The 22,925-nt window shown below is 35.4% G+C and overlaps 1 protein-coding gene across 2 annotated transcripts; it reads right to left on the reverse strand.

Annotated features, from left to right (window-relative positions):
• Positions 1-1,137: 1,137 nt before the first annotated feature.
• LOC121422974 (eukaryotic peptide chain release factor GTP-binding subunit ERF3A-like) lies at positions 1,138-20,092 on the reverse strand. 2 transcript variants are annotated; one of them, XM_041618226.1, is made up of 14 exons: positions 19,768-20,092; positions 17,726-17,845; positions 16,801-16,917; positions 16,297-16,330; positions 15,873-15,950; positions 15,004-15,184; positions 14,449-14,603; positions 13,619-13,859; positions 12,608-12,688; positions 11,809-11,910; positions 11,197-11,268; positions 9,452-9,541; positions 7,984-8,152; positions 1,138-7,238 (listed from the first exon to the last, which is right to left on the reverse strand). In XM_041618226.1, the coding sequence occupies exons 1-14, from the start codon at positions 19,970-19,972 to the stop codon at positions 7,198-7,200; spliced, it is 1,686 nt and encodes a 561-aa protein (XP_041474160.1). In that variant the 5' UTR covers positions 19,973-20,092; the 3' UTR covers positions 1,138-7,197. The 2 variants fall into 2 exon arrangements, with proteins under 2 accessions (XP_041474160.1, XP_041474159.1); XM_041618225.1 differs by having other exon boundaries at positions 17,726-17,848.
• Between the last annotated feature and the right edge of the window lie 2,833 nt (positions 20,093-22,925).

Raw genomic sequence — 22,925 nt, forward strand, 5'->3', positions numbered from 1 at the left:
TTCTGTGTATACGATAGATTTAGTGTAAAAATAAAAAATGAAAAAGAAATGTTTACAACATATAAACAACAACACTTATTGAGAAATTCAATGTTTTCCCTCGGATTTTCGCCTCAAACAAAAAATTCCATGCAAGAAGTTAAAATGTGACAGAATTTCAGCTTGATATAATCAGAGAATACATTGACTTGTCTTCTGAATAATTATTATTGAATTATTTAGTCTTCATAAACCCACTATAGGACGGCTCCTCCAAAAATGATTAATCACCTCTAAAGCGGATAGGGATCAATTTTGAAATGGTACATACTGAGAACCAAAATACAAGGTGTATGATGAAAATTCATTATCAATGATAAGAAATAAAAGCTCACATTCATATCAATTTTATAAGCCATAATATCATATCATTAATACACAACAAATTTTGCTCACTTTTGATGAAGGAATGTTATACAAGCATCTCATCTGGAGTATCATAAAAAAAATTTAAAAATGGCAGCGGTCCTTGCAAAGAACCTTTCATGCTTTGAATTGCTCCTAGATAATCTCTTGATAAAGCATAGTCATAAGAAACAATATCATATCGGAACAACATGCATTCGACCTATTCATCAATTCATTCATTAATCAATTCATCATTTATACATTCATCAATTCATTCATTAATCCATTCATCAATTCATTCATTAATCCATTCATTCATTAATCCATTCATCAATCCATTCACCAATTCATTCCACTCATTCATCATCTATCAATATTTGTTTGATTTCATCAAACATAAATTAATCAATTATAAATCAGTCAAGCAAAACATTCACAAATCACTTTTTTATCACACATTACAATTCAACCAAGAGAAAACATGTCATGTATTTTTCGTGTAAAAGTTTAAACAGTTTTTCAAGAAACAGTCAAGACTCAATAAACATATCAGCATCCACAGTGGCACAAACATAGACATCATTACACAGGTATTGATCTTTTTAATCCCTAATTGAACGCTTGTTTTCCCCTCATACTGGAGAAAAGATCTTTACATGATTCTTGTTGCAAATAAGAAAAGAATATACATCATTCTTCATGTGATACCAAACATTACCCAAAGGAAAAGAAACAAACAACATCATCTTGTTTCGTAAGATATTCTGATTTATTTCTCTTGATAAAGCATAGTCATAAGAAACAATATCATATCAGAAATGTATATTCAGAAATCAAGAAGAGAAATATTTGAACTTAATTCTTTAATAACATGGAAAGAAGGATATTCACATTGCTTCTTCCTTTAAGAAACGAGAAATAAAAACATATACAATGAATAGCTACACAGAAATGTGTAATAAGATGTACTTATCTTGACAGTGCTATATCCACCCACAAAGATCAAATGGGTGATTTCATGCATCATAATCAGCAACTGCATACTCGTGAACTCTGTCTGGAAATGTGGTAATAAGATGCAGATTTCATATACGTTATGACATAATTTATTCAGGAATTTTACAATATCCCACAACATTGCTTAACATGTTTTTTTCAATCATTCAATGCAGTTCCACAATAAATCTTTATAACTGACAGTTGTGTGCGGCTGAGGGTCTTACACAACATCAGAACATCTGTCCACCCACTTCTAACTTCATATGGCTATGGTACGCCATATTCCTGTCCAAAAATTTTCATGCTACATGGTAATGCAGGTATGCCCAATGCCTACATAATGGCTGCTCATATAATGGATAGTTATGTAGCTTTTCAAAACATTAATACTCTCTGCCTCATGGCACAATACCTCTTCCAACTACCCCTTCTTGCATTTGCTAATGGGGGAGCTGAAGGACTAAAACGTAACAGAGAAATACTGTGGAGTAAAAAAAATAATAAAATACATGACTGGAACACACATTAAATCAAAATGTGAGTGTTAAATCGTTACCTAGGTGCATGCCTAACAGCTAATACCAAGATTAGGTAATACAGAGAATACCCACATAATTACACTATATGTTTCACCATCAAAAATTTTTTTTTTGGTGACAAACAAAAGACATGTTTCCCCAAAAGGTACATATTAAAAAGAGGAAAACTATCTAATTGCCTTGTAAGAATCTAGGATTAATATTTCAAATGAATGTTTATATATGAAACCATTAACACCAGTTGAGTTTAATACTGCGACTAACTAAACATTGACATTTCCATGAGTCATCCTGATTGTCTTCTTGAAGTTTTAACTTGGAATATTAAAAATCCTGGGCCAACATTCAATACCATACTTGATTCTACTGAGAAAGCTCCCCAGGAAGTGGAGAAAAAGCACAAATTTTGTGAGTGGGCATGAAAGAATCTGATAACCGAGCAATAAAATATTTTAGACATGTCCTATGTGCTTCCTACAAACATACAGAAAATTAAATTGTCCTATTGAGATATTTACTTCAACAAAATAGTTTCCCAAAGTATTTTAACTCATCAACTCCCAAGGGGACATACATGTATATTGGGGTCTTGATATTTAATCAACACAGAATCACAATGTAGTATTTGGTACAATCACAATGTAGTATTTAGTACACTGCATTAATTGTGCTATAACAGTGTGTTATCACTCACTATACTTTCTCGTGACATTTTTTTCCACAAATCAGGCTCCAAAATATAAAATGCTGCTTGAAATGAATCAGAATTAAGGTAAATTTCTTGGCCACGCAAAATGCTTGTAAAAGCTGTAAACTATTAAAATCAAGTATTAAAGTGAATACCGAACCTAATCTCTATCAATACATGCAAGTGCAACATGGAATTACCTCTGGAGTATCAGGAATATGTATAATGGAGCTTGATATACTTTTTTTCCACAGGAAATATAATAGTATTCATAAACATACGGTTCTAAAATTAACATACATACTTGGCCATTGAAGTGTGGACGGTATTGGGGGCATGTGAATGATCTTCTAATAACATAAAAACTAAAATTGATTTTCTCTTCTTAAAACCCTTCAAGCAATCATAATTTTGTTTACTAATCTATAGATAGATATCAGATAAGTGATATCTTTGAAATTCCACCTTTTTACTGTTTTTCAATCATCAACAAATTAATTTCTTCATGAATTAATGTAAAACTGGAGTATGCAATAATAAATTCCAGAATTTACACTTTTACATCAAAATATATGGATAAAGAGAAATTTTCTTCTTTTTCATCCACATTTCAATTAATTGTTATCACTTTTCTGTAAAATAGTTATCCTAAAAAGAGAAAAGAAAGAAAAAAATCAAACATAAATGTTTTATCATAGAATTAGTACAATACACTAAAGAAATAAAATGTTACCATTATATTTGGTTAAGATACCATTTTCATAGTGGCATGCAGAACTAAATAGCAGAGCAATGGATGAATTCAACACAAGCCACGACTTGCACACTTTCTTCCAATTAATGACAAAAATTCATGACTTCCATAGTTATTATTCAAAAGTACTTTATCTGGGTGATCCACATGGCTTTTGAATCATACAATGGAATAGTTATGATTATAATCTTCATATTACAGGTTTCAAAATAAGAAAAATGCTGAAGAACATTCTCATATATTCTTAACCAATATATTCCTATCAAATTAACAGCCATTGGTCTCTAAAATAGGTTCAGAAAGCGCAAAAGTGTATCAAAGAGCTGAAGAACCTGCTTCATGAAACTATGAAGTTCTATAAACATGGTTCCCACCATTTCAAAGAAACAAATTTCCTGATTTTTACATGACAAAGTCTGAAAATTCCATGATAATTTTTCAACTCATTTCCAATGTCACATGTTTTTCTACATTGCAGCTGTGAACTATTTGTTTTGATATGTAACAAAACATCACAGATTCTGACTGATAACTTCCAGATTAGGGGGCTGATAAAAATTCTTTGATTTTTTTCCTGACTGGAGAAAAAGAAAAATATTAATTCCCTGATCTGCTGGCAACCCTGATTAAGTCTCAATAACACTTGTAAGCTACCAGAATATCTGACTCTCATTGGCTCAATGGGTCAGGGAGCTTTTCCTACATCCTAAGAACTTGTCACTAATGATAAAGTTCAGGGAATAAGACACTGCATTTATGAATCACATACATTTGTTTAATACAGGTGTTTCTTTAATTCTATCATTATCCATACTTGATGATTGCTCCAAATCCATCCAAGTTTGTAATTTACTAAAAAGACAAGCTTTCCATTGAAAATAATTAATACAATAAAGACAAAGTTAAAAAAAACTAATATATAAAATATCATGAGGTTGCAACGTAATTGAATTCACTGATTTAAAATAAGATTTTGTCAACTTCAAATTTATAGCATGTGAAGTACTTTTCTTCATCATATAGAAGCACATTTGTGATTACCTGCAGTATTCTCACATAAAACTACCACAGAATACCTCTTCTCATTATGGAACAGAGTTTGACTTTTGCTCATTTATCAGCGCAGTACATACAGAGTAATAGGAGTGGACATTAAAGCCAATACATGTATACACCGGTAATATAGCAGGTCACAGTTCTCTCCAATTTTGTTTTTAAAAACCTTACATTACCATTCCTTTAACTTTGGCAGTAGACTTCTTATAAACCTATTTCATCACAGAAGAACTGATAAAATATTTTTTTATACATAATTGTCTAAATAAGTGTCACATATTAGCTCAAACACTTTAAAATGTGCAGGTCATCAGCATGCTGTTACACATCGACTCTGTGGTAGTAGCCTTCTTCATGTTCACAAAATGTGTACGTGAAACAGACCCCAGAATTGCAATGATAAATAACGAAGAGTTAAACAGTAGGAAGTACACAAAGCAGTGATATCACACAGACATACGAGATTCAGATATGATCTTATGACAATAACAATAAGAGAGGTATGGAAAGAGAAGGTGAAATGAGCACGTGGGAAATCTAGAAAGGGTGATAGAAGGACATTGTAACGCCTGCAACATAACGTACTTTGTTCTATAATGGAAATACAAAAGATGTCATAAATAGCGACTATTTTTCACGATAGAAAATTGTACAGTGCTTCATGAAAGCTACAAATAAAAGCCACAATGTAGAATCATCCATTTCAGTGACTTTGATTTCATAGTGAAATAACTACAGATGGGATAGAACATATTCATATATTCCTAATCTAAGATTCAACAGCTAAACTATCCGAAAAGTTAGCCTAAAAATAATAATAATGTAAGATTGGTTGTCTACATCATAGAACTCCATACCTGTTCTTCTGCATTGTGCAGTACACCACACATAGTTTGCTCATCAGAAAGTGACATGATATATAACAGGAATGAAAAGGCAGACAGTGACACTTGAACTAGATATCTACGGTGAAAGAATATTACCACTTGCAGAAACTAGCAGCCAAAATTACCCTCTACCCCTTAAACTCTTAATCGACATACATTACGACAGCCTTTTCTTCAGTGGTATAAACAAAAACGCTCTACACAAGAGAGCAATTCAAACATAAATTTTTGCTGGTCTAGTTATTTTTTTTGTCCTTTCAAAGCGTTCTCTTTTCACTCAAGGAAATTTACTGGAAGACATTTCCAACATGATCATACCAAGGGTCAATACATCCTGCATCAATCTTCCTACGAGCAGCCACAGCCATCCCCCCACCCCCCAAAAAAAAAGTCAGTCAAACCAATGAAAAACCACCAGTGAGAAAACGGCCGCATATTAAGCAGTCAAAGCTCCAAATAAAAAGATTTAATTCGCAATACAGGTGACTTTGCAAGAGTCCAATATTTTTGTTCGACTTGGGTGAAATTTGACTCAGAGCATGTAAACAGGACACGTTTTGCATATTCTGGTATGAAAAAATGCTTGGAGTTCTGATAAAGGCAATTATTGGACTTATGGAAGGTTGGCTTATGAGAGCCTACTGTACTCCTAGGTGGTTTTTCTATACAGCTGTTCATTAAGCATGATTTTCTGCATGACTGGTGAGCCTTTCTCGTGCTAACAGTTGCACTCCCATCAGCTAAATTTGAAATCTGTTCTTCTTACGTTGAAATTCTTGTTCTTAACAATTAGCTCAATGCAAAGTTTATAAATTGTGCATATTTGATGAGAATCAGTGGGAATGCATCCCCATTATGTAACAGGAACAATTTTGGTCTATCTCAATTATCTCAATAGTCATTCAGTCGAGTGAACTTACAGTTTTATGAAACACCCACCTGATGTTCACGAAGTCCTGAGGCCCATTTCACAAAGAGTTACGACTATTGTAACTTTACTGTAAAGGCAGCTGCCATGGTAACAAGGCTCAGCAGCCAATCACAAGCAGGAATTCCATGGTAGTTACAATAATATCAAGTATAAAGTCTTTGGAAATGGGCCCATGGGGCCAGATCTTAACCTGTACGAAAGATTCCTTGCTTTTAATAACAAGGCATTTTTTGGTCCCAAGCACCTTGCTATATACTGAGCTTCTACCCTAAATTGATTGTTGGTGTGTTGACATAAATTTGATGGTGCAAATTGGCGTAGGTTTTGACAATCCCCTGTAAAATAAGCGTGTTTATCTACTACCAATGCCCTTTTTATTAAACATAAGACTGCATGCAACAACATAATAATGGGATGATAATAAATAATACACAAAGAATCTCTCTCCAAGAGAAATCCTAGGAAATACCTACATGTTTAACAATTCCATTCTACATAACATGAAGGGGGGCAACTACAAATTGCTCCCAGAGTCCATACTAGCTGATCACTTCTTTCGTCTATGTTCCATCATTTGAGCTCTGTATTTGGCTGTTGGAATAGCTAGTAAGGCACACCTCTCCTAAAGACTGGCAAACCAAGCAACAAAGCTTCAAGACACTGCTCTTCACTTGTTTCCAAATGGATTCTCAAGTCAAATTCATTCATAAAGACCATACTGAATATGTTTGCTTTGAGTGAGGGTGAAAAATGAAGAGTTTGGAGATGTGTTTGATGTAAGAAAGTAGTTCCAGCTGATGTTCCTTGCCTCGAGGATCCTCAAGTTCCTGGGGTGCACTTTGAGATCACCATGAGATCCTGGATGCTTTGGTGGTAGTGGCTTAGGTTTGGAACTGTTTTTTGCGCTAAGTGTCACAGGTGTGACTGTATTTATGACAATGTCTGGTGGTTAGGATTTACAATAGCTTCAGGACCTTGCCAATTGCAATAGTTTTACCTAAAAAAAGACGAAAAAGAAGAAACAAATAAATGTTAGTTACCTCAAGATGCACACCTTCCTAAATCTTAACATGACATTTACAAGAATAGAATACGCATGTCTCAAGTGGGCACATCATAGTCTACAGGTTCTGACTCTCACCTTTTAAACAGAGGGTCATGGGTTCAAATCCTAACCATGGTGTGTTTTCCTTCAGCAAGAAATTTATCCACACTGTGCTCGACCCAGGTGAGGTGAATGGGTACCCGCCTACCCGGGCAGGATTAATTGCTTGCAATGAACTGAGCGCCGGTGATGGTAGCTCGAGCTAAATCTGGGGTAATAATAGCAGCGCTTTGTATCCTCAGGCAAAAAGCGCTTTATAAATCAAGCTATTATTATTGTTCTTATTATCATTGATGATTTTCCTATCAGAAACTATACTTTGTTTGGCTATACCCTTGCACTTCACCGAGGTGTTTTTTATATAAACTGCCGAGGTGTTCAACTTTGTCGTGACTATACAGCCCTTACGTATACCAAAGGCAACAGAGCAACAGTCTTGGGTGCCCACCTCACATACCATGCCTTGCTACCCTTGAAATTCCCTTTACTGATGGTGGTTCTAAGGCAAACAAGTGGAACAACTCAGGCAGTCTAACTATATCTTGGAAAATTCAGAACCAGCATAAATAATAATGATAAAAGTAATATACTGATTTATTCACAAATATTATGTTATTAAAAATTCAGGATTTCTTACCTTCATCTCTAAGAGTAAAACGACCCATTTGTGAGAATTCCTTAAAGGTTTCCATACAGAGTATTCCTGTTGTCTCCAATCTAGCAATGGCTACCTGGTCCTGTTTGATGAAGCGTGGCCGTTGCTTTGTCTTGGCCCCTGTCTTCTTATCTATCAGTGCAATGATTTTCTGAATGAAGAGAAAACAACCAGTGATGACAACATCTGAAGCAAGAGTCTTAAAGACATACTCCAGGCTAAAATAATTTTTTCTCAAGTAAAATTCACCAAGCAAAGCAAATCTGATAAGATAACAAATTATGCAATCAGGGCGTCATAGATATCCAAAAGATGGGCTGATGATGTCATGTCCCCACTTTCCTTTAGGTTATTTTTTTTTCATGAAATCATAATTTCATAATATAAAATACAAAAGAATAATTGGGGATATGGCATCAGATTGCTCATTGCATATTCTGAAGACGTGCATAAAAGTGTTTTCAAGAAAATAATGAAAAATTTAAAATGCCCTAACTTTGTCATACCTTGTCTGATTTAGATGAAATTTTACTCTATCTGTTCAAATCATATTACTTTCAGCATGAGGTGCAGCAAAGGCAGCTTCGTTTAGACTATTCTAAAGCACTTGTCCCATTCTACATAGGACCTTCATGAAATCATCTCTAATCAAATGTCTCTAATTTCTAATTCTCATGAAAATTTATAAGGTGGGAGAGGTCTTAAGTGTGCATGCCTTTGCATCTGGATTAATTCTTCTTTTTTTTTCATTTCACTGATCATCACAATATTCATACCTTATATAATCACCAAATATAGTGTTCAAGCAAATTTGAAAAAAAATCTAACTTCTAAATTCAAATTTAAAGCTTGTGTATAGTTTTGGTAAATCCACCAAAATGCACCTATCACTATTCCAATTCATTGCTAGCTAATATGAACGGATATGCCCTATAACAGTTATGATGTGGAGGATATGAAATGAAAATGTGTTTTACAGGATAAATTTTGCGATTTTACATGGAAATTTAACTTGATCGGGTCACCCGATCAACTTAAAATATCTGTGTATTTTTGTCTTTCAATTAAATCCTATTCCAAATCATGGAATGGGCTGAAACTTTCAAGATATGTTCTTTGTAACTTTTGGATATCTAATCACTGAAGTTATAAGATAAGTGCTTGAATGCCCATTTTTTTAATTTAAAACAAGCATCGCCGAGAGAGGGCGCTATATATCCAAGATTTGAATATTTGAAATTTTCTCAGAGAAGTGCAGTTGGAAAAATATCTAACGGTCTCTACGCTTCAGTAAGACTGTCATATTAGATGATATTTGATTATCAATCACATTATTGACCCTTTACCAAAGCTATACACAGGCTTTAATCTTTTTCTTTGAATATATGTATCATGGAGTGGAGTAAAAATGGACATAACAGTTAACTATGCTCATGTCAGTCATACTTACAGTGATTTGAACTTCTTCTACAGCATTGTGGATGTGAAGCACTGCACCATAGCCTGAACAGATAATGGACTTATATTCTACAATTGCAATCTGTACAAAAAAAATTAATAAAATCGTGAAATTTACAACAACAAAATATTGCATTGCTCACTTACATCTCTGTATGATGGACTGCTTTTTATCATCTTCACTACTGAAATTCACACAAAAACTGGCGATGGTGTTTACTAAAAAGTGACACCCTCCCCCACCCCCGATAATATATGGCCTGTGCAGTTGGTTAACATGTTTTTATATAAATGTCTTCCTAAAAAATATATTCTTGCACGATGTTGCAAAACATTAATGATTTTTCTTGGCAATTAGCATCCCTTGGGAAATTGGCATTAACCTTTTGCCTTTTTTTACTGTCAGAAAGGCTTGTGCCCTTCGCAACGCTTTTCAGATATGCCACTAGTCTTAACATTCTGTGTCTTAATCTTTATAATCTAACACTTCATTTGAGAACAAATTAAAAAGTTTTATGCAACGGGCCCCTGCCCCATCCATAGATAATATAATGCCATTTGTGTTCTCAGGCAAAATTCACTAACGTTTAATTGATTTTTCCAAATTAAAGTCATGCTGTGATTGCTCATAACAATGTTACTGATAAGTTTTCTTGAAAGAACAATTTAAATTGAAAGACAATCAAATAGAATAGACATAGAGATAGAAAATAGTTTGTCCTTGGTACATTTGTTTAGAACACTACAAAAAATGTCTACACCAAAAATGAACACATTTTGAGGATTATATAATAATTATCAGCAAAGTCTCTTCATTGGCTCCCAGTAAAATATCTTCATTGGCTCCCAGTAAAATATCTTCATTGGCTCCCAGTAAAGAAGAGAATTGTCTTTAAATTACTTTTTTGTCTTCAAAGCCTTTAATAACCAGATGCCAAAATATATCAAAGATAGCCTTTCTTCCCATAGACCAACTCGCCCTAATCTCCGTTCATCTAAAGACCCATATTTGCTTGCCATACCCAAAACTCGTACAAAATCAGGTGATCGCACATTTAGTGTTACTGCTTCTAAAGAATGGAACAACATACCCACTTTCATTAAATCATCAAACTCTTCAGATCAATTCAAGAAACTTCTAAAATCATACCTCTTTTCCGATTAATTTCTTTTGAATGTATTTTTATTGTAATTATTATGTACTCTTGTTTTTAACTCGTTTGTAAACGCTGTGATATAGTTAACTATGGAAAGCGTACTAAATGCTAGTTATTATTATTATTATTATTAGCAAAGTCTGGCTTACACATGATTATAATAGCATAAGTTACTATCTAGTTGATAACTCCCATAGACAAAGCACACAAAAAAACTGAAAATAAGACCTAAAAAAAGCTGAACTCTCACCCACCTGTGTATGATATTTTGTTCAATAAGCATGCTGATTTTCACTAGAAATAGAAAATACATCCTGGGGGGTGTTTCACAAAGATTTAAGTATGACTTAGAGTCGCACTTAAATACTGAGTTGCGTACGATATGAAAGGATTGACTGCATTGGTCAAATCGTGTCATGGGGACGCGCACTACTGCGTATCTATCAATAAGATCGCGCGTTGCATATCAAGTACGCGTCGACATTTAAGTGCGACTTAAGTCATACTTAAATCTTTGTGAAACACCCCCCTGGAGACAGAGACTTGCACCCCCATCCCCTCTAGAAATAAAGAGACTTACCTGTGCATCAAACATTTTGGAGGTATGACATACATCTGTTGTATCACAAAGGACAAAACCAGGAGATACATCCTAGGAGAGAAATCAACGATTATTTTACTTCAAATATGAAAGAAAATGAAAGCTTCTGCAACCGTGCTCCACAATTGTCCAGTAAATCAATTTCTCTTCTCCGAAATCAAATCTGTACCTTGGATGTATCAGGAATGTTGACAGGTTTGAATTATATAAATGAATCATAAAATGTTGTTTTTATTCCAGATAAATATTGATACTTGATTGATACTTTTAATATACTAGTATTAATACATCTCACTTACCATCAATTTCAAAAAGACATTATTGGACTACTATTTTACAGCACGGATGACGTCTGAACAACTGGTTCTGGTTTTCTTTTTTCACTTATTGAATCACATGACCATAAAATGAGTCGTAAAAATATCAATGGCTTATAAATCATCATATAAAGTAAAGTACAAAATATTAAGTCTTCTCACAAAATGATAGACTTAGAAGATTAGCAATAATAATCCAAACACTTGCTATTCAATTCAGCTGGTGTAAAGACTTTCTTTCACATTGAAATACAGGGATCTTAATGGCTCTTACCTCTTCTTCTACCCCTCGAACTTTTAGTTTGACGTTTTCTCCCGTTCTTGCAGAGTTAGTTTCATTTTCATCTGAGATGATTTGAAGAATTTCTACATTTGTCTGTATGAAGAAAAATACATGATACAGAGATACAAAAATATAACTGTGAGCTTTGTTTCTTTTACCATAAATGCCAGCTGTGATTACAATTTCTAAATGGGTTTGGACAGATCTAATAAAATCAACTGTTTGAAAGTATTAATCAAAATAGCAATATCTCACTCTCAGGCATATGATTCTTGTAAAAATGCATGAATGCCAAGAAATTAGTAAAGTAAGTATGACATTCTTGCCTGGTGTTGTGTATTTTCCTAAGCAATAATAATAGACAGTCCCACACATGCTTATCTGTGTTCGCTTTCTTCATTGTGCTTCATTTTCATCTTAGCTTTCATGTTTACAAAAATGTACCAGACCTAAATCTATGATGCATGATGGCAAATTATTAAGACTTATTCATTTCATTAATCATTGTTTGCTCTCTGCAACTACATGAGAATAGCTTTTATAGGAAGGTTGCTAAGAGAATTGGTTTCTATTATTAATTCCAACCTTGGTAGACACAACGTCATCTTTCTTGTAACATGACATTACATATGGCATGTTTAGAAGATTCTTCACCCCCCCCCCCTTCTCCTGAGCAAAATCAATATACAAGGTGGATTCCATCCATTATTAGATATAAGACAAAGACAATATTTAAATGTGAAGACATTTCAATGAATATGTTTTCAATACACAAAAAATTCAAACTTACTTTGTTGGGCATTAGGGTATATGTTCCTCCTCTCCTTAAATTCCCTGATTCTACTTTTCCTAGCAAGATTGTACCCATGTCCTGAAATAGAAATGTGATAAAAATTTTCTTCATTTTCGTGGTCAAACACAGGAAAACAAAATATTGGAGATCAAGATCAAATAGCTGCCAAAAGAAGAAAATCAAGTACATGTGTACTTGCAAAAGAGCATTCATAAAATCATGAGTATTCATCAAACTTGGTGATCTTTCTGACCTCCACATGTATATCTCAAAAAATATACTCTAGCTTATGAAGTCAAAAACTAATAGATTTTTTACTTACAGGTTACAAAAAAGTGGACCATCCCAAACTTTGGATTTGGAGAGCCATATGAAATCAATGACTACTCGGCCTTAAAAATCTAAAAAGAAAGGAATAGGTCATAGCCACCTTTCTGTATGACACTACAAGGGCAACAAAATTTCCAAGAACAATAGGAGGGGCATTGAGGTCAGTCAACAGGGCATCTGCGGTCATGGCATTGGATTAATTTATGCCCTCAATTACCATTTGCCAAAGGATCAACCTCAATGTCAAAGGTCTTGATGATATCATTGAACAGTTCAGCATTGTGGCCCAGTGGATTAGTCTCTAACTTTGAAACAGAGGGCCGAGGGTTCAAATACCAGCCATGGCATTTCCTTCAGCAAGATATTGATCCATTGTGCTGCACTCAACCCTAGTGAGATAAATAGGGGTTCCTGGCAGGAATTTATTCCTTGAAATTCTTGTTGGCTGTATTAGGCTAGCCAGGCTTATATTATCTAAGGCCCTTTGGAAGCGTAAAGAGACGTTGAATGGTGCGTAATATACCAGAAATCATCATCGCCATCATCAATATCATCAACATCATCATCACCATCATCATCATCATCATATCATCATGTTCCTCATCATTGCCATCAGCAACATCATCCTTCATTAACATCAATCATCATCGTCATCTTGAAATGCTTCTGGTGACTTACCTTGTACCTATCTGTGATGGGTAACCGTAGAGGCCCTGAGGAGTTCCTTGCAGGCAGCGGGGGTAATTCATCTATGTATGTGATGAACGGGTGGCCGGTGTACCAAGGGCACTTGTCTGTTGCGGACACCTTGAGGTTGGCCCCCGTGATCCCCGACACAGGAATGAAATGAATGTCTTTTTTGGGATTGAAGCCAACCTTACGGAGGAACGGAAGCAACTTCTCCTTGCACTCGTCATACCTGAAACCGACAAAGGATCAAGGCATGAAATAAAACGAAGAGGAAGTGAGAGAAGAAAGCCAAAGAAATAAAACGTAATAGAAGTTGATAGAGGATTTGAACAGGAAAGAGATGGGGGACAAATGTACAGAGGGGGTGAGGAAGGATTACAGACCTTCAGACCACCACATGCCTAACAATTGGCCTGTGACCAGATTTTGGAACAAAATGTAGTATAATGTGGTGCGAATATTGAGTTATGAAGCATCTTGTAAAGTTCTAAATCCCTGTACGAATACTACATGTTCGAATCTGTGACAATGCCATCATCCTTATTAGCATAACAGTGAATTGAAAATCTAGTCGAAATGAATTTATAGCAATCATACGATTGGCGAAAATTTGAAACTATTTTGGCCTTTACTACAACAAAATGCTTTCAATCATCAAAATGTTACATAGTAGCATTCTTACAGTTAATTTGAACCACAAATTTAAAAAAATCACATTTACAAAAAGCAAAATGTGATTTGTTCCAAAATCGGATTATGGACCTGTCGTAAGGTGAGCAGAGGGCTTTACTCAGTTGCTACATGGTTGATAAACTCACCTAGCAAGAGACCACTCTACTGTAGGGTCATCCATTTTATTAATAAGAATGACTAGATGTTTAACACCGGCTGTCTTCGCTAACATTGCATGCTCTCGCGTCTGTCCTCCCCTTTCAAAACCAGTTTCAAATTCACCTTTCCGTGCTGATATTACCTGTTGGAGAAGTAAAAGCAAAAGAAAATTGGAGAAAATGAAAAAAATAACTATCAAAGACTAGGATGAACATAGCAGATCAGGAGGGAGGATCTTGCTCCCCCTGCCTTTCTTTTTTTTTGCTCATGTTTTGCTTTTGAGGCGGGTGGTTAGAGGGAAAAAGGAGTAACCAAAGAAGACATGCAAGAAGCAAGAAGAGTAGGAAGGATGGAGGAAGCACTGAATCATGCAATGTGAAGGGAATGGGTAACAGGGATTGTCAATAGTGTGAGGTGAATCTGGCCACCTCTGTTCAACAGGGATCAATCCAGATTTCAAACTACTGACTGACTGACTGACCTTTTCCATTAATTTTTTTTCCATTTATTCTGACATATCTGACTAAGGAATCATTACTCACCAATACAGCTAAATCAGCTTGAGCTGCACCACCGATCATGTTAGGTACAAAGCTTCGATGGCCAGGAGCGTCAAGTATTGTGAAATGTTTCTTTTCTGTCTCAAAGTACGCTCTGCCGACCTCCACCGTCTTTCCCTTATCACGCTCTTCTTGGTTGGTGTCTAGTGCCCATGATAAGTACCTTTGGAAAGACAGAGATAATACTGACTTAATGGAATGTCCATAACAGATTTCCTTTTAACAGAGGGGTATACTAAAATGAAAACAATATCAGTAGAAACATATCGATCACAACTCTATATCACACACAAAACAGAGATACCCAAGAGATTAATTTTCACCAATCAACATTTTTCATACAATTTCTTATCATTATAAACTTTACATAACCATAGGCATATTCTTAAAAATAAAGGTGATGTTGTCTTGTACATACATGAAATCTTCAAATGATAAACAATTCATACCATGTCAAACAAAAAAATCTACTTTAAAGTAAGGAGGGGGAGGAAGAGACGAGGGTGATGATGACGATGAAGATGACGATGGTGATGACGATGGTGATGATGATGGTGATGCTGATGTTTATCATGGCGATGATGATGGTGGTGGTGTTGATGATGATGATGGTGATGATGATTGTGTTGATGATGGTGATGATGATGATGGTGTTGATAATGGTGATGATGATGATGATAATGGTGTTGACGATGGTGATGATGATGATATTGATAGTGTTGATGATGATGATGTTAATGATGATGATGATGATGACTATGATGTTGATGGTGAGGATGATGAAGATGAAGATTATAATGAAGATGGTCACTGATGATGTTGATATCTTGCCAATTTATAAATCAACTTACCAACTCTCTCTGTTCTTTTCTTTAGCCTCTCTTTCATATTTTTCTAGTGTTCTCTTATCTACACCTCCTGTGAGATACCTGTACAATAAACATAATTTCATACAATAAAAAAAAATTAAAAAGAACAAGTAGGGATATGACATCAATTTGCTCATTAAATATTCATGAAGACATGCACAAAACTCTTTCATCAAAATAATGCAAATATATGAAATCCATAACTTTGATTTTCCTTCTCAGATTTAGATCAAATAATTCAGTGTTTGTTTGTCTGATTTTTCTATATCTGTTCTATTCATATTATTTTGAGCCTTGAGTAGCCCTTTGGATCTTAGCAATGACCTGTGGCGTATCAATTCAGGATTTTGAATCCAAATTTCCGATCCCCATTTAACCACCCACATTCTTGCCCATGCATACTTACATTATATGACCTCCAATGGTGGACTTCCCTGCATCTGTGTGGGGAATAACAACAGTATAAATTTGTCAATTCAAATTAATAACAACTATTGCTTTTTAGCGAAATGTATCAAGAAATAAGAGCTCACATGAATCAAATTTGTTAAGTTTGGCAACTTGCACCCAGCTGGACATTGAACTGTTATGTACTACTCACTGAAGCAGAAGATGAAATTGAAAATAAGAATAGGTTATTTTTTACATGCTAATGAAACCTACATGTATTGTGCCATATCGTACTTGATCTATTTGTCATAGGAAATGTAATTGGCAAAAAACATCAATTTTGTTTTGCAAAGATAAATTAATGAGTTTTCACATGAAAAGTTCAGAACCAAAAAGAATTTTCCATCTTGGTTAGAACCAGTGAATGCAAATCACTATCCGTACATCATTGATGGCAAATATTCTTCCCTTGTTACATTCAATACATGTATGAAGTTAACTATAATAGAAAATGTCTTACCAACGTGCCCGATGAAGACAACATTGACATGTTCTTTCTTAGATTCTGGTTCTTCTTCTTTAGGAGTTTGTTGCTTGGAAGGCTTGGGTGCAATAAAGGCTTTCATTGATCCATTATCTGAAGAAAAAAAATCATTAAAGCAAAAGTAGATAACTAATCCATCATTTTCCGAACCACTGAACAAATACTTATACTATAATACTTTATCCCCCTGCAATGCACTTGATTACAATTTGCTGATTATTTCATTGAAATTGACATATTCATAGAATGTTAAATGCTTTAGAAATTTGATGATATTCAAGGATAACATAATCCCAATATTTGATAGGTTGAAATGCAAGGCAAAGTACATGTAAAGGTAGCAATAACTTATCTAAGAGCAATACAATAATTCTAGACTTTCCTTTTAATGTTAACTAGAAGTCTAGAAGTTAACTAAAAGTCTGTATGACTTTGCTAGGCACTCTGGAATGAGACAGAAAAGCTACTCCATTGGAATGTGTACATCTGACCCTCTTACATGTAGGTACCTTCCTATTCCTAGAATGATTACTCTGTTTCCTCTCAAATTATCACATTCATAGCTTGAGCAGTTCACGTTCAGTAGTCACAGACCTCGATATAGGATTTTGGAGGTGTATGGCAATTTTGGTGAGGGGCACACTTTTAGATAAGCCAGAGAGCACCAAGGCCACATTTAAAGGGGCATCATTCAAAATCACATTTATAAAAAAGGGCACTTTTTATAGTGGTCTCAACTTTGTTTACAAGGAAGTGGGCTTCAAAGCCAGTGCTAGAGCATTCAGGAGAGCTAGAGGCCATTGCCTCCCGCGACAACAGGGCCTGAGTAAAAATGCAGAAAATGGGTGTCGGAAACAAAAAAAGTTTATTTTGTTGAATTGCTCAGGAGCATCTTTATTACCTTTGACAGGCTTTGGAGATTCTTCCTCTTGCATGGGTTCTTCTTCCTCCTCCTCTTCCTCTTCAACCTGGGCTTCCATGACGACTGCATCATCATTACCAAACCCTGCACTCTCCAGAGCTGCTTTGGAGGATGTTACAGAAACAGACAGTCAGAAATGTTTCTATATTATTCAAAGTTCCAAAGAAAGCCTTACATATTTCAGGACATAACATCAAGATGTATTAGCAATGACTAAAGATGCTAATGAACTTTGCATTGAGAAAAAAATAAGTTGCAACATGTAGGCAGGGGTCAGGTGTTGGCACTTGGCAGACCCAGTAGCCCCCTAAACCCCTTCTCCTTTTTTCATATTTTGTCAATTTTTTGTATGGGAAAATGGGCCCTATGAATGGTACTTGCTAAAAACCCTTTTTATCATCATCTTCTTTTTTTTTCAAGAAAAATTTGAAAGGAATGCTGCCCTCCCCCTTCCTAGTAAATTCTGCATCTACTGCTTACAGCAGGTATAACTGCTTGCTCGATTCAAATCTGTCAAGGCACAAGACATTTACTTGACCACTGATTATCTGATTTTCAATCAAGGATCAATGAACTGCCGTTATCATCAAACATGCTGACCAGAACCTTGATAATGTTTGTTGACCGTTATCTTGTACTTCTGAACACAACTCATTAAAGTTGACACATCCTTGTAAACATCCTTCAGGAAAAAAAAGGGTAAAAAGTTTCCCCCGTATTCTGATTCCCCTCACTACCCATTTGAAAGAATTGAGTAAGAAATATAAACACACACAGAAGTCACCAATGGGAGGAACCATCAAGTTTTATATGTATTGTATTCTACTATTCTTAGGCTGCTGAAACTCGATGTTGAATTTCCTGTCACCTGTCTGTGTTACGAAATTTGGCCTGCGTTTGAAAATCAAATTATGAAAATAATTCATTATTTTATCATTTTGACAGAAACTGATAAAGGTCTATAAAGTCGATGTACAAGTTCAGATATTACTTATTTATTGAATGTATTGCTGAAAATAGTGACTCAAAAGGTCATCAAATTGTGTAACTTTCATATTCTAGAAAATAATGAATAACGAATAATGAAATCTTCTTTATGAGATAAAAAAAATGTGATTCTCAACTTCATATTCAAAAACTTTGTTTCATTTTTCAGATCATGAAATATACATTATTATCAGAGGAAACATTGATTTTACATTGAGTTTACTTGTCAAGTTGGATAGTAGGCCTACGGTAATCACAATTTTCATGGGATGTATTATAACAATCTCTGATATTTTGTTTTTAGGTTCAAAATATATGTTAACTTTTTAGCAGTTAATTTATAGTCTAGCTTAAAAAAATAATTGCAAATAGCAAAAACAAAGAAAAAGATGAGAACATGATAAAATATATTTTTACTTGATCTTGTCAATGAATTCAATATGTTATCAATTAATCATTACTGTCATGATTTTTAAAATCCATTATTAAACCATTACAATCAGAAGTCAAAACATATGTTAGTATTTAATGCAAGCAATGAATCCTAATTATCAATTCGGGTAATGTCAAATTAACTAAAGAAAGATCACAAATTAAATTTAGAAAAGGTGTGACAATCGATCTGCTAATTAATGAAAGGTAAATTAGAATGTCAAACAGACGGAAAAAATCTGTCATTAAAGTTGCACCAAACTTTCACTCATACTTGCACTCATTCATTTTACCCAGTTCACTAATGTATTGTACATTGATTCATGACAATGATTCAACATGTGATAATTTCCTCACATTGCTATTTCAATTCATTTACATTCATACATCATCAAACATCAATGATCATGATGATCATCATCATGATCATCATTCATTTCCAAATTCCAGTATTCACATTTCATCACATTTCGTCACATCTTCAATCATGTCAATCTTTCCCTCTCATCATGCTCATGCTCTCCTCATTCATTATCATCTATTAATTAAAACAGATTAGGTTCAACAAAAAAAAATGAAGTGTTCAAACAAAGTCAAGTTACCATTGCCTGCTGTGGCAGTGGCCTCTAATTCCGGTTGTGTGTTGGAGGCATATGATCCCGGCACAAATGCCGGTGCATTCACGTTTGGTACGAAGGGTTTCGCTCCCACATTTAACGTCGAAAACTGGTTAGAAAGACCGGGTCCTGGATCTTCTTGATCGGCCCAGTTTTCCAGAACCGACGATTCATGAGAATCTGTTTCCATTTTTATAAATTCTTTTGTTTCTGTTGGTAATCGTTCACGAATCAAATTCTGATGTGGTTTCGTATCAATGATTAGTCACACAGCTCACAGCTAGTATTGCATGAATTACACGCGCACTAAACTATCAAAGATTGCTAACTCAATTCGTTTAGCGTAACACGTAATGCATTCGGGATTTCATGCATATTCATTTCATCAATGAATCAACTCATGTAAAGTATATTTTTGCCTAAGCAGATCACTCACTGCTCCTGGCACCATGGCCGTACGCAGAGGGGGATGGGGCAGTTGCCCCCCAGAAATTTTGAAAAATTTAATTAATTTTTTTTTTACTGAAAATGTTAAAAAAGTCACCAAAATTATGTGCCAAATCGGGCCAAATCCTTCAATTTAACAGTGCAAAAATGCCCCAGTGACAACTCGATCGCTTCTATCCCTTGCTTTCAAGGTTTTTTCGAAAAAGTTTATGCGTACTGCCGGTTCTCCCCCCCCCCCCAGGCACTGCAAATAATTTCATTTATCTTGCAATTTCATCTTGCATTTCAATAAATTGAAGGGAACATCTGAAATATTTTGCAAAAACTGCCGGAATTAAAAAGGAGTGTCGAACTATCATCAATATGCCTAAGTCCCAGACCTAAGTGCTGCTTCGACTTACTCCTTTTTTTTTGTCATGCCTCTGATCAAATGTGATTTGCATGATGATTTGGGCAGTAAGTTTGGTGAGGATACCGAGGGAGGGGCATGAATTCCAAACCTTACCCCTGACCCCCCCCCCCCGCCCTTTAGTCTTCAAGTTACTATCCAAACACTTTGTACAGAAAATGCTCTCCAATGAGAGGGAAATGATGACAACTTTTTTTTTCTTATAATTTTTAATACCCCCTGTAAATCTTTCGGGCACCTTTTACATACGTTGTAAAATCCCTTATGTTATTTTTTCTATGTGTAGGTATCTGCACCAGAGAATTTTGATAAGTGACCATTTATTCAGTTGGATAGTACCTGGACATGGACTTCCCAAAAGCTGCATGCCGCCCCCCCCCCCCGGCATGATACAGAAAAACAATGGCATTATGCCATTGTTTTTCTGTATCATGCCGGGTGTTTGGATATAACGCCAGGGGGGTGCGGAGGGTGCGAACGCACCCCCCTTCAGAACCAAAAAAAAAATTAAAAAAAAAAAAAAAAAAAACCCGGAGGGGGGGGGGGGGTAGGGATACTTGAGGGCTCTTTTGAAAAAAAACGTTGTTTTTTGTGTTTTTGTGTTTTTTTTCATAAAAAGCACCCCCCTAGAAAAAAGCTGGTGACGGCCGGCCCTGGCATAGGACCTTATACTCTGACTTCAACTATTATGTTCCATCATAATGTATGTACATTTTCTCATGTTGATTTTACCGTGTATAACAAGATATATTGGGATTGTTTTTTAATATGCAGGAGAGCAATTTTTATGTTGATTGGGTATCCTGTTGAAATATTGTTAATGAATAAATAAATACTATCATTTTCTGATCAATGTCAAAATCTATCACGTTTTTGTCATTAAGTCAAGATTTTTGTCTAAGATTTCTCACAGGTTTTCGCAAAGTTTGTACGCCATATCTAGCCCCTCTTTATTTTATTTTTGGGGAGGGGCTCATTAACCCTCATTACACCACTTACGACACACACAAAAATAATGAAAAAAAATCTAGCTGGTTTCCCGAATTCTTCTCAAATGAATATTGTCCCGGCGAATTGTGAACCGACTACAGTAGTGAAAGGCAATATCGACCAAAGTGCGCTATCTTTGCCAGCATATCTTCACAGTCCCATACACAACGTGTATAATCGCAATAGCTAGCAGCGCAATACGTATAGCATACATGTGCAAGTTCTTATTCCCATTGTTGCTTTGACGTCATCATTGACAGTGAGGGCGGTCGTCGTGCATATTGCGCAATTGAGAGAAGTGTGCCAGAGTATATTTTTATTGTATTTGTATTTTTTTGCAAATGACGTTAATATAGAATTCCTAGCGAAGATCACTTAGAATGAAAAGTCCTGATTATTGTCAAAGTTTCTAAAGAGACAATAAACCTATCGACATGATCGATGACGCGGTTATAGGGATAGGCTATAGGACTGGGGGCGGGGTCGGGAGGGGGGGGGGCGATGGGGGCCGGAAGGGTTAGTGTGAATCGATCTGATCACGAAGGTGCCTTAAAACCTTTATATTCATATTCAAATGAAAATCAAGATAATTCTTGCGAAAATATTGTTAATTTAAAACTAATTGGCCTGTATTTTTGGGGGGGAGGAGGGGGCAAACGAGTCTAGTAGGGGCCATATGATTTTATTTTTTTATGAAAGAAAAGTCGGATAAAACAAAACTATCATTGAATTATCACACCCTTCATAACTCCAGGGAGATGGAACTATTTTTTATTACCCCAACCCCTTTATCACCGCCATGCAAATGCATGGTAGACACTAAATTTCATCCTAGTAAATTCCGAGGGAAGCTGGAGTATGTACCCCTATCAATCGACCTATAAAACATACCCCGATTCAAATAGATAATGATTGTTTCATCCAAAATCGATATATAAAGTGCTATTATATTATCCAGGATTTTTCCAAAGGGGGGGGGCACATTTTCCCGAGGAAAATTTGACAAGCCAAAAAAACCTGTCTATGATTGACATGTTCCCATCAAAATTATATGGTGTGACTTTCAAAAGTGCGAGGGGCACACTTGTGTTCGAATGGCATATTTACATTACAGGCTCAAAGGGGGGGGGGGCGTGCCCTCCCCCCCCAAATTTGACGTGGGGGGATGGTTCCCCCTAAATTATTTGTTGATTACCTTTTTTTGCTTGTCAATTTTGTTTTCTGCGACCCCCCTCAAAATTTTTGGCTTCAGCCAGCATTGCGGATGATGCAAAAGGTCGTCCGTATACTATACCAA

Source organism: Lytechinus variegatus, chromosome 10 (assembly GCF_018143015.1).
Source record: "Lytechinus variegatus isolate NC3 chromosome 10, Lvar_3.0, whole genome shotgun sequence".
Taxonomy (NCBI): domain Eukaryota; kingdom Metazoa; phylum Echinodermata; class Echinoidea; order Temnopleuroida; family Toxopneustidae; genus Lytechinus; species Lytechinus variegatus.

What these genes read in the sequence shown, in the direction of transcription:
- LOC121422974 (XM_041618225.1), bottom strand. Translation starts at nt 19,972, where the DNA reads ATGGAAACAGATTCTCATGAATCGTCGGTTCTGGAAAACTGGGCCGAT. An exon ending in CACTGCCACAGCAGGCAATG is followed by an intron (nt 17,849 to 19,767) that starts GTAACTTGACTT and finishes CATCCTCCAAAG; the next exon opens with CAGCTCTGGAGAGTGCAGGG. An exon ending in GAAAAGAACAGAGAGAGTTG is followed by an intron (nt 15,185 to 15,872) that starts GTAAGTTGATTT and finishes GTCTTTCCAAAG; the next exon opens with GTACTTATCATGGGCACTAG.